The sequence below is a fragment of the Papio anubis genome, chromosome 1, assembly GCF_008728515.1.
Source record: "Papio anubis isolate 15944 chromosome 1, Panubis1.0, whole genome shotgun sequence".
NCBI lineage: Eukaryota > Metazoa > Chordata > Mammalia > Primates > Cercopithecidae > Papio > Papio anubis.
Window position 1 is genome coordinate 148,842,270 of NC_044976.1, and position 15,267 is coordinate 148,857,536.

At 45.7% G+C, this 15,267-nt stretch overlaps 1 protein-coding gene across 8 annotated transcripts in view; it reads right to left on the reverse strand.

The window, feature by feature from the left end:
• Positions 1 to 40: 40 nt before the first annotated feature.
• Positions 41 to 15,267, reverse strand: part of VASH2 (vasohibin 2) — a 56,162-nt gene continuing 40,935 nt past the window's right edge. For 4 of the 8 annotated variants that reach the window (XM_017954609.3, XM_017954608.3, XM_021933352.2 and 1 more), the window contains one exon: positions 9,816 to 12,926. In XM_017954609.3, coding sequence (XP_017810098.1) covers positions 12,800 to 12,926 — 127 coding nt within the window. In that variant the 3' untranslated portion in view covers positions 9,816 to 12,799. The other 4 variants (XM_009199036.3, XM_021933354.2, XM_003918798.4 and 1 more) reach the window with 2 other exon arrangements.

Consider the following 15,267-nt stretch of genomic DNA (forward strand, 5'->3'; position numbering starts at 1 on the left):
AGCCCAGCTGCAACTTACATATTTAGAAGAAAAACAATGGTTAAGTTTCCAGGATGGTTTTATTAAAGTCCCATGCTGTGTTAGAAACATACAAGTGATGAGAAAAACATTAACTCGAAACATGCACTTATCTGGCATTCTCTAAAATACCATTATACAAGTTTTCATTTACTTAGAAAAATACCCACTAAAACAATCACAGTTCTTCTTAAAGATTTTAAAAAAATGTATTGGCCAGAACAAAGTCCAAGAGAATAAACAAAGTTCTGAATTGTATGTCAAAAAAACTGTACAAGGTTGTACATAAAACTATAGCTTACAAAAGCCTCAGGTATAGTAAGAATTCTGAATTAAGATTTCCAAAGTTCTATTTACCAATATCTATTAATAAAATCCTTATGAAAGAATTGACTTAGAAAAAGTGAAATGCTCATGATTTCAGAGTGTATAGAAAATACTAAATATCACTTTCTGAAATAAAGTGTACTCAAAACAGCACAACATACAGTCTAAAATCAAGATTTCTGTCATTCATTTAAACTTTGCATATATTGCCATGATGGCTTAAACATAAAATTTCTCTTGCACTAAGAACTTTTAAAAATCGATTTCAAATCACTTCAGTTTTATTTTTTACATTTTGAATTCTAGCCAGTCTTAAAATCAACTTTGGGAGGGGGGTGCACAAAACATGTTTGTTTGTCTTTTTTTATTAAATTATTGCACTAGAATTTAGGGGTTTGGTGCATTTCCCATTTTTTTTTTAAGAAATTAGCATATTCCATAGGCAATAAAAGTAGGATGACAACTAAGGACATTTTAAATGTACTTTCATGTTTGTGTGACTAAACCTTGCTTTGGGGCGGGAGCGGGTGTGGGAGAAATTAGCTTACTAATTGAACCATCAAGCCAGTTGGCAGTTCTAAGGCTTCTATATCAGCATATTACAGAGTTTGTATTCCTATTTTCCTCCTTGTTGTGGGAAACAAGCTATGCAACCATTTGACATTCTGTATTTTAGATGTAACAGTACTTAATACTTGGGCAAAAATAAATTCCAACTCTTAGAATGGATGCAGTGTTATAAGAGGTGTACATACTAGATGTAAGCAAGTTTCAGATTGACAAACAGAAGGTATATGTTTAAGTCAGTATTGTTTTAGAATGAAAATGAAATGATTCACTATTTCAAACATCTGAATACATGTGACCAAGAGGCTGCAAATGGGTTTGCTGTGTGAAGATAGACAGAGATAACTCATTTTAAACTCTGATAATACTGTTCTTAAAGAGATTAAACTGAGAATTTTTAACCCTGTGCTACATTTTAATCTAATGGAGATGTATCCTTGGTCTTGTTCATCTACATGACATTAGACTTCTTTTTTTAAGAAAACAGTACTTTTCATTAATAATAAAAGGTATTATTAGGGTAAAGTAAGCTCTTGTGCACATAGCTAAAGGATGAAGTCCTTTTGCTTTCCCTATCACCCCCAGAAATCTTGTAAAGAATTGGTAAAGAATCTCAATGAGGATATATTTTTTTAACTTCCTTCCTATAGACACCTTCAGTCAAAGAAAGCCAGAAGACATGCACTGAGACTGAAATAACATCTGTTGACTACCAGACTTCACTGAAATCGGCCGTCTGGTCTCCTGAGTTGGCATTGTTGCTAAGATAAAGCAAATGAAATCGAAGCTGTACTCTTGATATTTATACCATACAAGACTATGCTGTTAGGGTTGTCCTCTGTGGTCTGCAGCCAGAGGTTACACCGTAACTACCATATGCAGGCCAGACATTCATTCCGTGCTTAGGGACTGAATCACACTATAAGGTGTAACACTGGACCGAAGACTTCTCCATTAAAAAAAAAAAGTGCTGCTTTTCTAATTCGTTATATTTTCCAATACTCATTCCTAAAATGTCATGAAGTGGTAGGTAAAAGCAAAGTACTGGAAGATAATCACATTATGTCACATTTGGTCTTAATATAAGACATCAGAACACATCTTTAACAACAGTGAGTCCTCCTTTAGTTTGATTCTTTGCATCCTTCAGAAGAATCAAAGCCTGCTTCAGTTTAAAAATCAGATGAAATGTGAATAGAAAGGTTTTTTGGTTCTGAAGACCTGATCATCACTCCTGGTTTCTTTGCCTGAGTGTGTTAGTGTCCAGAGGTAATCCAGTACTGCTAAATTTGTATAATAGTACATGACCTCTTGTGCTTTTTGCTAGAGTCTGCAAAGTTTAAATGTTAGTGACAGAACATAGACTAGCTTCTCAATGTGATATTTTTGTTTCATTTTGAAAGAACATCAGTGAATGCTTTAAGAAAGATTAAGAAGGAAGTAACTCCAAGATCCTGAAAATGGTTCTTGTATTGCCAGAAGAATTTCAGTGCTTTTTAGTAAAACACTTGCATATAATACCTTAAATCTCATCATGTGTGTGCACCAGGAAAAAACTTCAAGCTTGTGGAGATCCCCATGGGAAATACTGGGGAAAGAATATAAATAGAATATAAAAAAACAAAACGCCATTAAGTTTGCATATCTGATGTCAAAATGCTGAGGTAATATTAACTGCTTAAAAAAAACCCACCCATTTTTGCTTTCTGTTATTGCTGAAAAAGACAGTAATACTGTTTGAGTTACCTTACTATACCAAAAGTTCAAGAGATTATTTCATGAACATTTACTATTGGTGAGGCATAATGTTCAAAGCAAGTGAAAGAAAGTAGGTAAATGGAAAAATATAAAACTACAGTTAATGGTTGTTATCCTTAAGATCTTGAGTGAGGGACATAGTCCAACCCCAGTGGGGTTTATTACTTCAGCATTTTCATGGTGCCTCTTAGTGAATTTTTTAAAGCTAATGGTTACCACCCACTCAGATTCTATTTCCAGGTGAATCCTTAAAAATAAAATTCACAAGTTCTTAATAAATAGTTGCAGTTCCTCCTGAAGATGCTGGGTAAAGTGCAGAGAGAAGCACCACAGAAACCCTCTTGCTGGCCGGTATGGCTTGGCTAAATTCGGATTTGATAGCCCACTTCATTCAGAGTGCTTAGATCAGCCACCTTCTTTTCAGGCAGTGCAGGCCTAAGGGTAAAAGACAGAAATATGGTGGAGGAGAGAGGATGGGACAAAGAAAGATAACTGAGCATTTTCAAGGGCCTCTATTCGGTTTTCCTAATCCTTCTGATACTTGTCTCATCCTCCCATTCCCCCAACCTGCCAGTCTTAGCTCACAACTCTACTTCTTGTTCTTAAGTCCACCTCTAAAGGTTTTAAGGAACATTTTAACAGACTTTCAGTGTAGAGTTCAGGAGAGTTTTCAGAGTGTTGAATGAGCTTTTGCAGCTTTAAGCCTGAATTTGGTCACACTAAAACTTTTGAAACCCAATACCCTTGAACCTTGCAAGGATCTAAAAGTCACATACACTACAGTAGAGCCAACAATCGGAGTCGAATTCTCCTTGAAACATTGGCTTCCTAGTGTATGTGCCCTGGAGAAAGCCAAGGAATCAAAGACGACTCACATTCCCAGGGAGAGGGTTAATGTTCCAGGCTTAAATGTATAAAATCAAGGTGAATCTTAGGATTCATCTGAAAAAGCATGTCAGTGTGGAAACACTCAGTGGTGAAACACCTCTCCCCTAAAAACATGCTAAAGTCACTTCCAACATAAAACTACAACTAAGCAATTATGCAAAGTCATGTGAGAAAGTACGTCAAGCTGGGAAATACAACATTCAGTAGCACATCATCTGTCTTCATTAAAGATGCATCCTAAATGACTTCCAAAATACAACTATGCCTAAACAATCTCACAATGTGTCTTACAACTTTTCCATTTCTTAATGAGCCTCTTCTCACCTTGGATAAGAGAGAACTGAGATGAATCAAGATTAGGATGTTCAGTATGGCTAGTGAGTTCTAATTCAAAAGTTTCACATCCATTTTTGCAAGAAAAAGACATGTTTAGGTTACACATGAACGTCGGTTTTTGTTTTTGTTTTTTTGAGACGGAGTTTTGCCCTTGTTGCCCAGGCTGGAGTGCAGTGGAACAATCTTGGCTCACTGCAACCTCTGCCTCCCCGGTTCAAGCGATTCTGCTGCCTCAGCCTCCCGAGTAGCTGGGATTACAGGCACGTGCCACCACACCTGGCCAATTTTGTATTTTTGGTAGACACTGGGTTTCACCATGTTGGTCAGGCTGGTCTTGAACTCCTGACCTCAGGTGATCTCCCCGCCTCGGCCTGCCACAATGCTGGGATTACAGGCATGAGCCACTGCACCCTGCGAAACCTTGTTCTTAAGTATTTAAAAAAAAAAAGACCAAAAAGAAAACGTAATTGTTAGAAGCTTTCTTAGTTGATGCCCTTGAAAGATTTCCTAACAGCTAATGGTTTTTCCCTGGCATAAAAGTGGTCCAATTAATTCAATGTTGATAGAACTAGAAATCAGCTAGCTTCTATCTAAAGCACAGCTCAGTAAATGGCATTAATCTCTGCCAGCAATTCCACTACTCTCTCTCTGTCTCTCTCTCTCTCTTTCTCTCTCTCTCTTTCTCTCTCTCTCAGATGGGGAGGAACAGTCATCAACAGTCTGATCATCCCTTCTGAAACCTGACTACTCAAGGTGGTCAAGAAACCGTCCCTGACTAGGCCCTACTCAAATAACTTGTAACCTCACTTATCTGTTGCATGAGCCTTATTTCTTAGCTTGACCATGTCCCCTCCTTTATCGATCAGGAATTATGCCTCTTATTTCTTTGTGTGTCTCCCCATGGTGCCTGGGACATACACATGATGCTAATTAACACAGCTGACTGCCAGTAGAAATCCCTACACTTCAGTGTGTAGACTCCAGCTCATTGTATCAGAGTTCAAGGCTTTTGGCCTTCAGGGGATGGTGTCCTCCAGCCTCTGCATGCCCTGGAGATTAGCCATTCCCCTAAACAAAGCCACTACTACAGGCCTGGAGGAGTGGGCCCCAGAGGACACTATGAGGACCATTCTTGGGTTGACAGGAAAAGGAACACACATTTGCTTGGGGATTCAAACTTATATTCCAACCCTAGCCCTCAGCCCACTAATGTGGAGAGAACCAGGGTTCTTACACACAAGTCAGGTTTAATGAGTCCATATGCATCTGGTTCTCTCATAAAGCCTGAAGTGAAGCCTCCATTTTGTCTCCTTGCCTGAGGTGGTGTCATCTTTACAAATAGCTAATTTGAGACTTTCTCAAGTAGACTCCCCATACATTAGCATCAGCCTGACGAAAATGTGGTTAGAAAAGTAAATCATTTCTCCGCAGTGTGCCCCACTTGTAGAAAATTCAGCAATCAAAAATTCAATTTGCTTGCAGGATATGGCAAAAGGATAAACCTGCAGTACCTATACATTCCTTGCTTTAGAAAAAGATTAAATGCGGGTCATTTCCTAGAGCTAGTAAAACTATTTCCACACTAGCGTTCCTGGTTTTGTAACTAGGTAAGCATATGTTTCTTTCTTTTTTTTTTTTTTTTTTTTTTTGAGACGGAGTCTGGCTCTGTCACCCAGGCTGGAGTGCAGTGGCCTGATCTCAGCTCACTACAAGCTCTGCCTCCCGGGTTTACGCCATTCTCCTGCCTCAGCCTCCCGAGTAGCTGGGACTACAGGCACCCGCTACCTCGCCCGGCTAGTTTTTTGTATTTTTTAGTAGAGATGGGGTTTCACCTTGTTAGCCAGGATGGTCTTGATCTCCTGACCTCGTGATCCGCCCGTCTTGGCCTCCCAAAGTGCTGGGATTACAGGCTTGAGCCACCGCGCCCAGCCAAGCATATATTTCTTACCCAAATATAAACTACATTTGTATTAGATGATTTTCATAACTGATTTATCTAACAATCTGTGTGTGGCAGCGTCTATTAGTTGCCCTTCCACATTCACTCTTCCCTTCTTTAGTAAACACCCCCGTCTCCCATCCCTGACTTTTAGCTAGGTGTATAACTGCCTTGAATACAAAGTCTATCTTCCAGCCTCCCTGTACCCAGGCATGGCCTCAGACTAAGTTGTAGCCAGTGAGATTTAAATGCAAGTGTGGTGTGGCAGTTAGCAGACATGTCTTCAAAAGACAACTGGTATGTGCCCTTCAACTTTTTCTTTCCTTTGTTCTTCCTGCTGATGGGAACGTGGAAGTGATGGCTGGAATGGGGACCTCAAGATGATCTCTAGGGCTGGGCATAGTGGCTTAGGTCTGTAATTCCAGCACTTTGGGAGGCTGAGGTGGGTGGATCATTTGAGGTCAGGAGTTTGAGACCAGCCTGACCAACATGGTGAAACCCCATCTCTACTAAAAATACAAAAAAAACAGCCGGGTATGTGGTGCATTCCTGTAGTCGCAGCTACTTGGGAGGTTGAGGCAGAATCGCTGGAACCTGGGAAGTGGAGGTTGCAGTGAGCCAAGGATGCGCCACTGCACCCTACCCTGGACAACAGAGTGAGATTCTGTCTCAAAAAAAAAAAAAAAAAAAAAAGAGATGGGTTCTAAAGATAGCAACGCAGCAGGAAGCCCCTTTCCACCACCTCTGTTGAGCTGCTTTTACATAAAAGTGAATCATGGCTGGTGCGGTGGGTCATGCTTGTAGTACCAGCACTACAAGCTGGGAGGCTGCTAAGGGAGGATCAGTTGAGCCCAGGAGTTTCAGACCAGCCTGGGCAACATGGTGAAACCCCATCTCTACAAAAAAAAAAAAGAAAATGCAAAAAAATTAGCCAGACGTGGTGACGTGCACTTGTAGTCCCAGCTACTTGGAAGGCTAAGATGGGAAGATTGCTTGAACCCAGGAAGTGGAAGTTGCAGTGAGCCTAGATCGCACAACTGCATTCCAGCCTGGGCAACAAAGCAAGACCCTATCTCAAAAAAAGAGAAAAAAAAAAAGGTGAATTATGTTTAAGCTACAGCTTACACCCAACCTTAGCCAAATCTGTTCCACTAATAGTGGGTGCTAAGTCAACCTGAGGAAGGTTACTGTGTGGAGTATGGAGAACATGTTCCTAGCAAGTTCTAACTCGGGAGGAATGGCCACAGTCCAAATGAAGTCAGGAGTCATACTCACTTCTAAGAGTCAGTCTTCTTCCCTGTAACCCTGCAAACTATGTAGGACCTAAGCCATGGTAGCTCTTTAGATCTCCTGTTGTCTCTGAAAATTAAGCAGTGCATGTGCTTAACAAGAGACTCTCTCGTTCCATGGTCCTTGTAGGACCTACCAGTTAGCTCATCCCAGTTTCTGAAGCTTTCTTACATATGCTCCCTTCCTGGCCTGGCATCTTCCTCAACACCAAGTCACACCTCTCCTCCTTCTGAAACTCTAAATATGCTGCCCTTCATATAAGAAAATAAGACACTAGCTTCATAGTATTTTCAAGTTGTTGGACCAGATATGCACTGACCTGTTCTCTCTCTCAGTCCTGTGCCGGGCAGTCTATCCTGGAAAGTCAGTGGCCAGGAGAGCCTACAGGGTAGGCTCAGGGAGAAAACAAAACCCACCTGCTCATCCCTGTCATGGAGGCTCACTGGGATCACTGTAGCTAACTAGCCACAGGCCTGCCACCTCCTCAAGAAGCCACTTTCTGGCCACTTGCCTTAATTCCTCACTTTGGAGCCCCTCAGTCCATAAATTTTTTTTGTAGTTCATGTGTTTCTTAAACTTCACTCTACCATTACCTGTGTTCTGCTATTGGCACCTTTGAAAATAGATGAAATTTAACTTGGGAACCTTTGGACTCTTTTTTTTAGTCTTTCCCTGGCACTTGCACCAGTTTTCCCATGCCTTCCAGGTACCAGGAAATCACCATTATAAATAGCTTTTATGTATTCAGGCACTTAACGATGTGCCAGGCATTGTTCTAAGAGGTTTCCGTGGATTAATTAATCCTCACCATAACCCATGGGGTTGATACTGGTATTGTCCATTTTATAGAAGAGAAAATGGAGGTACTGAAAGGTAGGGAACTTGCTCAAAGCGAAGTCACACAGTTAGCAGGCGTTGGAACCAGAGTTGGTCCCCAGAATCTAGAGCCCACACCCTTAACCACAATGCAAACTTCCCCCTTCCTCTGCCAGCTCAAAGCATCTTTCCAAGCATCTGGGAAGGACACCATGGCCACTCCTGCCTCTGCACCTTGGCTTATGCTGTCTCCTGTCTAGAATGTTCTCCCTGACATCTCCTCATCCTTAGAGGGCCATCCCAAATGTCACTTACTTCAGGACTTATTTTCTGACTCCCTACCGTCACAATCCACTACTTGCTCTGTATGCTCTGTCATTTTCTTTGGTACATTTGCTGTGGCTTAAATGTGTCCCCCAAAGTTCACGGGTTTGGAAACTGGATCCTCGGTCCAGTGGGGTTGGCAGGCAGGGCTTAGTGGGAGGTGTGTGGATCCTTTGGAAACTCGATCCTCAGTGCAGTGGGGTTGGGAGGCAGGGCTTAGTGGGAGGTGTGTGGATCCTGGGGCATCACCCTCATGAATAGATTAGTGTTGTTTTCTCAGGAGCGGGTTTCTTATAAAAGAATGAGTTTGGCCCCTTTGCTCACTCGTGCTTACTCTCTTTCCTCTCTCCCTCCTTTGCCCTTCTGTCATGGGACAGGGCAACAAGAAGGCTCTCACCAGATGTCAGCCACTTGATCTTGGGTTTCTCAGCATCCAGAACCATGGGCCAATACATACATTTCCTGTTCATTATAAAGGACCCAGTCTCAGGTATTCTGTTACAACAACACAAAATGGACTAAGACAACATCTGTTCAAGAATCCTGCCAATTCATAACCCTTACCCCTGCCTCAGAGATTGTGAACAATTTGAAAGCAGGGACCAAGGAAATTCATCTATGAATCCCACTGCGGAATATGTACCTATCAATCAAATTCTCACTAACATGTAAATGGATGATTGATAGGGAATCATCTGTTACTTTCATCATGGGATATTTTATTTTAGAGACAAAGTCCTAAGCCAGGGATTCAAGTTACCATGACAACATTTTCAGAATTAACAAGCAGGAAGAACATTTATTTTCTGTATTGGAGCGGGTTTGCTTTACCCCTGAAAGCCATGTGGAGAACCTGCCTACTCATTAAGCTGAATGCATCAACAGCTTGAGTGCTTCAAAAGGAAAGGGACTAGGTCATCTTCTTCTGTATCCCCACCCCTGCCACGTGGCCTTCCACTAAGTACCCAGAACCCAGGAGAAGAAAAGGGCTAATATTGGCAGAAAATGAGCTAAACTGAGATTCCTGGTGAACTGCCCAGAAGATGAAATCCTTTTCTTTTACAGAAACCACGGCTGCAATTTCCTTGGCTGGCATAGGGCAGAAGTAGGTTATCACAGCATGCCACCTGCCTGTGGGGCCCAGCCAGAAATGCTGTTCAGTCCTTGCCAGCTCATCTCAGGACCAGAGCTGGGTGAGCCATTGTGTGTAGAGAGGCCTCTTCCAAGTGCTCCCCCAGCTATAATTAGAATATTGCAAGGGGGTTTATTTTTAAGAAACACGAGCACTAGGATGATGATTCAGCCGGGTCTGCACTTGCCCAGAACCTCTCATCGGATCCAGGGTTATTATTTTAGACTAATATATTTCTCCAACCCCACCCCCCTGCCATCCTCCTCCAAACAAGGCAAAGAAAGGAAAGAATTTTCTTTTTTCAAGATTCTCAGGCAACATTTTATCTTAGGGGAAAGAGAGTAGAAAACTTTCCTTTGACTCACTTTGCAGGAGGAACGATATCCGCACGCAGGGATAGTCCCAGCCTCACCTGTTGTGAAGTGAATGGACTCAGAGTGAGCTAGGGTGAAAGCTTGATGGCCTGGCCCCAAGGCTATGCTTAACCCCAATGACAGGTCTGCATTCCCGCAGCCAGGTGGACAGAGGCTGCTCAAAGCAGGAGGTAGGCTGGGGAGAGCAGGGTGGTGGCTCCACAGAGAAGTTATTCTGTGAAAAATCCTACTAGTCTCCACCACTGCTACCTCAACTTTGACAGTTGCACACCAAGTCCTTCACACTCTGAGGCAGCCTCGGTGCAGAGGAAGAGCTCGGCCTGACCAGATGGTGCCATCTGTGCAGCCACAAGAAGCCTCAGAACCAGAAAGTGATGGAGTGGAGACATCAACACATCCCAAGGCTGAACATGCATAGGAGTGTATCTGGAAGAGATGAGGTTTAAGAAAAGAAATAGGAAGAGGAGAGGAAGTTCGCCAGGTTCCCTCAACCACCCAGTCTCTCTTCCGCATCTCTGACCGAGGGCCATATCTGGGCACATGTGCTGGCAGGTGCTCACCCTCACCCAGAAATACAAAGGCCAGACTGGCGGTACAGCCTGCAGGCTCAGGAGTCCAGGAAGGGATGTGTGGGAAAGGTGCCACTCTACCGTTAGACTCCTAATCCCGATGTTAAGAGTGTGGAAGAGATTAAACCAGGGGTGCTCTCGGCCCAGCATTTACAAGTTTAAGCAAAGACCCCAGGGCCCCCATTCTTGTGGAGTCTGGCCGGAATCAGGTCAGACCAGGCCCCGATTTAGCATACACTGCCTATCTGGGTAGGCCGCAGAGGCACAGCATGGCCTCAGCTAGACCGACACAGGGATGAAGGAAGGTTCATTCACACCGGTCACCCTCATTCCAGGCCAGTCCGCTCCTCCCTCACATTCCTTGCTTCCCTGAATGGAAGGCACCGCTGCTGGCAGCTGCCAGGGCAGACAGCTGACATTGCTATGTAAACGGAGGCCTCAGCCAAGACGGATTCGGCCCAGAAGAGATTTTTCAGCCGGTGCTCATCCCTTTGAGCTCTCCCCAGGCAGGAGACTCTGGCCATAGGCCAACTGTTGGAGATTCCAGGGCACAGTTTCCAGGCTCTGATGTCACTTCTCCTTTCTGGGACAAGAACCCCTCAGCTCTAGGAAACCTCACCCTGTCTGCCCTTGTCTGACCCTGTGTGACCCTGGGGAGCTCACAGAGGCTCCTGGCTCACTCTGCCTGAGGTGGTCTTTTCTGATGAGGCCCATCATTCCATCAAGCATCCCTGGGGACTTTGGGCCACATGAATTTCCCTGGGGGAACTGACCAGGCAGTCATTGGAGTAGAAACTGCCCCTTCACCATCTTGGAGGTTTAGCTTTTCCCTTCATAGCCTTCCTAGTGTTTTTGGTTTGTTTGTTTGTTTTTTGTTTTTGTTTTTGTTTTGTTTTGTTTTATTCCCTCTACTTTCCACCCTAAGGAAATCTCCTTTTCCCACTGGGGATATTTCTCACTTGGGATCTAAGGAGAATTACTTCTTGGGCACCAGTCAATGTGATTAGACCATGGAATCAGATTTTCTCGATGACCTCATTAAAACAACCTCTGCCCTCACTCAACCAGATGTCTGGACATACGTAATCCTTCCTGACAGAATGGAGCAGGAATCCCATTGTCCAGCTAGAGGCCCTGCAGTGAAAGGAGATGGGCTTTCAGGGCTTACTAACCTCTGGGACCCCCAGGGTGTCCAGCAGGGCAGACAGAGCCTACTGGAGCCATCAACTGCCACAGAGATTGATGACGAAGAAGGGAAATCAAAGAGGAAGAAAAGGGGAGGCAAAGAAAGATGACCAGCAAAGAAAACAGGAGGAGGGACAGCGGGAAAAAGCAGCCACACAGGGGAGAGAAGATGAAGAGGTTCTCATGGGTCCTCAGGAACACTGGCCTCAATTGAGAAAAATGTTCCACATGGTCACTCTGGCTGCAAAACCAGAAAATCGCTATCTGCTCACTCCAATTTGCCCAGGGCCAGGTCATAGGCAGCAAGCCAAGAGTCATGAACTGTCAGAAATGGAAAGGACCTCAGAGAGCGCTGAAGCTTCCCAGCGAGGGCGCTGTTGGCATTTGAGGTGGAACGGTTCTTTATTGGGCAGGGTGGTCCTGGGCTCTGCGGGGCATTTACGTCTCAGACCCCCGGCCCTAACAAGGAGCTTCCTCACTTTACCGAGATGTGAGAAGCAAAAACTTCCACCTCCCACCACATTTCTAACCCTCCTCTCCCAGAGCTGACCCAGTTGAGAACCCCTGGGAACACCCCTCAGTGAACAGCTGCAAGGGTTCCGAGGCCCGGGGCTGGGAAGGAGTTGGTTTAAGTTCACAGATGGCCTTTGAAACATGAATCTCAACCTCCCTCTCCCTTCCTCTTTACAAACCACAGGAAAAAACTTGACAATTCAGTGTAGTAGGTGCTTTAAACACTCCCAGGGGAGCAGAGTGTGAGAAAGGACCCGTGGGTGGAAGGGTGGGGGAGTCCTGGTTTCCCTCTTGAAACTTGGTCCCAACAGATGCCACACAGTCATCTTCACCTGCCCTCCCACTCAGCTGATTCTTGTCAACCCAGTGACACTGATCCTTCTTTCAAAAGGGATTATTTAGACAAGTGCAAAAATGGAGAGGAATTCAAGGCTGGAAGTCGCTCCAGCTGGAGGGAGGAGGTGGATGGGGATATAATGCCACTAAAATTATCCATGGCAGACAGGGACTGGGACCCCACAGCTGATGGGCCTCTCGCCTGTTATGGTAATTTTCCACCCTTTGGGCCCCTCCCAGGCTTCCTTATGACACCCAACACATTTAGAAATGACGCGATGGCCTTATGTAATGCTGACAGAATAGCACAGCGACAAGAGTCACCAAACCCTAGTCCTGGCATCTTACAGTAAGATTCCCGGAGTTTGTGCAGTGATTGGGTCAAGACCGTATTTGTCACTTTCTCATTTCCTCGCCAAAAGCAAGATTACCTGGAGAAAAGCCTGCTTGGCGAAGGCCACGGGTGGAAGCTGAGGGGCTGCCTCTCTCCAAACATACCTCCAGGAATGCGGCCGCCCCTGGGTGGAGTGTGGCAGAATGGCAGGAGCTGGAATCTAGAGAGGGAAGCTGGGGCTTGGCGCTCCAGTTCTTGTGGCTTCTCACAGCCCTTCTTATTCTCACGTCCCGCACCTCTCTTCCCTCTCCTACACAGTAGCCCCTGCAATCCCTTCCCCAGCCCTGCAACTCAGAAGTCAAGGTTTCAGAGGAATTAGGGAGAGAATCTTCCCTCCTGGAACACCTCAATCCGTTCGAAACTTCAGCTGAGATATGTGCCCTCTAGGGTTCCCTCCCAACCTCCAAGCGCTGGAGAGAGAGAAAAGAAGTGGCAGGGGTTTCTGCCACCAAGACTAACCATGGCCTTACTGGATTTGCGCATACAAAATTGTCCACGGGCACCTGCAAGCCAACTGGGCTCTGTGGATGGTCAAACTCTTCCAAGGCCACTCGGCCCTAGCTGTGGGGAAAAAAACCCCGAAGACTCTGACCTACTGGGAGCAGTTTAGGAAGGAGGACTTTTGGGAATCAATGTTTACCTGGGAGGAAGGGTTCCGGGGCTGGGGCATGAGTCAGGGGGATTCTGAGGCAGGTGGCAGTCACTCTTCACCTTTTTTGAAAAGTTTATGATTTCACTGAACCATGAGCCATCACCTCCATGCTCCTGGGGCTTTCCCCACGGGGGGCTGGGATCGACTTTGGGGCATGGAGGGAGGAGGGTGATGGAAGAGAATTCCCCTCTTCCTGCAGGTCTTCCTTCCTGACCTCAAGTGACAGACCACTCCCTTCCCCTGGTCTTTCTCCCCATTCCCAGGTCCAGTCTGATGTGCCAGCGGGGTAGGAGGGGAGCGGGAGAGCTTTGCACTCACAGCTGGCGCAGTCTAACAGCTGTCCTCTGCAAGCGCAGGGGTGCTCACTTGCCTCGGCTGCGTGACAAAGTAGTCAGAGATTAGCGTATGGGCATGGCCTAGGGGATGCAGGATCGGAGGCCCCGTCTGGGCCCCAGGAGAGTGACCAGCAGGCCCCTCCCAGAATGACTTCACTGGAGCCCAAACATGGGAGCCAGCGCAGGGTCAGACCCCCTAACTTCACCTCCACAACCTCATTATCCAGAGATCCAGGTGACACTGGACAAGGCTGAGCCCCTAAATCACACCCAATGGCTTTATCTGGCCCTCTCAACAGACCCAGTACTTTCAGCCGGTGACTGTTATTTTTTAGGGTCAACCACCAACTCAGTTTTCCCATTCTGATTCATCAAACACAGGGGGAGGCCTGCGGCTGAAGCAAATGGTAGATGTCAAAGTGTGGTCCCCGGACCAGCAGGATCAGCATCATTCGAAACACAGGTTCTCAGGCTCCATCCTACATCTGCTGACTCAGAAGCTCTGGGAAAGAGGTCCAGCAGTCTTCTGTTTCAACAGACCCTCCAGGTGATGCTGGTGCACACTCAGAGTTGAGAACAGGACGGCAGGACCTATCTATCTGTCCTCAGCTGGGCCCTTTCTTCAACTCCTTCACGGCAGGATAAAGGCCACTTAAGGTACAGTCCTTCAACTTCTACCTCCTCATGTATGTCAAGCTCTCCCTAATGTCCCCCCTTCCTTTGCTCCTACCCTCTCCCCCACCCACCACCTTCTAAGCCCTCTCTGTAGCCTTCCATCCCCTCTGACCCCAGCTGCTCATATATCTTGCTCCATTAATCCCTTTGTTCTTGAACATTCATTTCTTTCTCCTGGTTATTTCCTCTATGTGTCCAAAGACACTCTGGTCTCTTCCAATTCTAGAAAGACAAAAGCCCCAGGGGAACTCTACAGAGTTTACAAACTACCTAGAACAATCTGCTCTAAGTCCCCTGTCCCCTTACACAGGTGAGGCACAGAGAAGCAGCTTGCTCAAAGCCACAAGCTGGTTCATGCAGAGTTGGAGTCAGAAATCAGGTTGCTGCATCTCTGTTCAGGGCTCCTTCTTGAAAAACGAATCCTGGCCTGCATCAGCTCCATCAGCTCTCATTCTCACTCCCTTTCCCAGGCTGGTTCCAGCCCCTCAGCCCTCTCAACACTGCCTCTCTAAATGTCACCCCAGTCCATAGCGCTTCTCCTTCCCCCACTACTTTCCCCCCTCCCCCTTGAAACCCACTCCTCCTCACCTTATTGCAGCCACTTCTCATCGTTTTTGAAAAGTTTATGTTTTCACTGCTGAGCCATGAGTCATCACCTCTGTGCTCCTGTGCTTCCCCCAGTGGGGCTGGGGTCGACTCCGGGGCATGCGAGGCAGGAGGAGAGTCGCCCTCTTCCTGCAGGTCTTCCTTCCTGACCTCAGGTGACCACTCCCTTTCCCTGGTCTTTCTCCTCATTCCCAGCCCACTCTGGTGTGCCAGATGGGCAGGAGGGCAGAGGG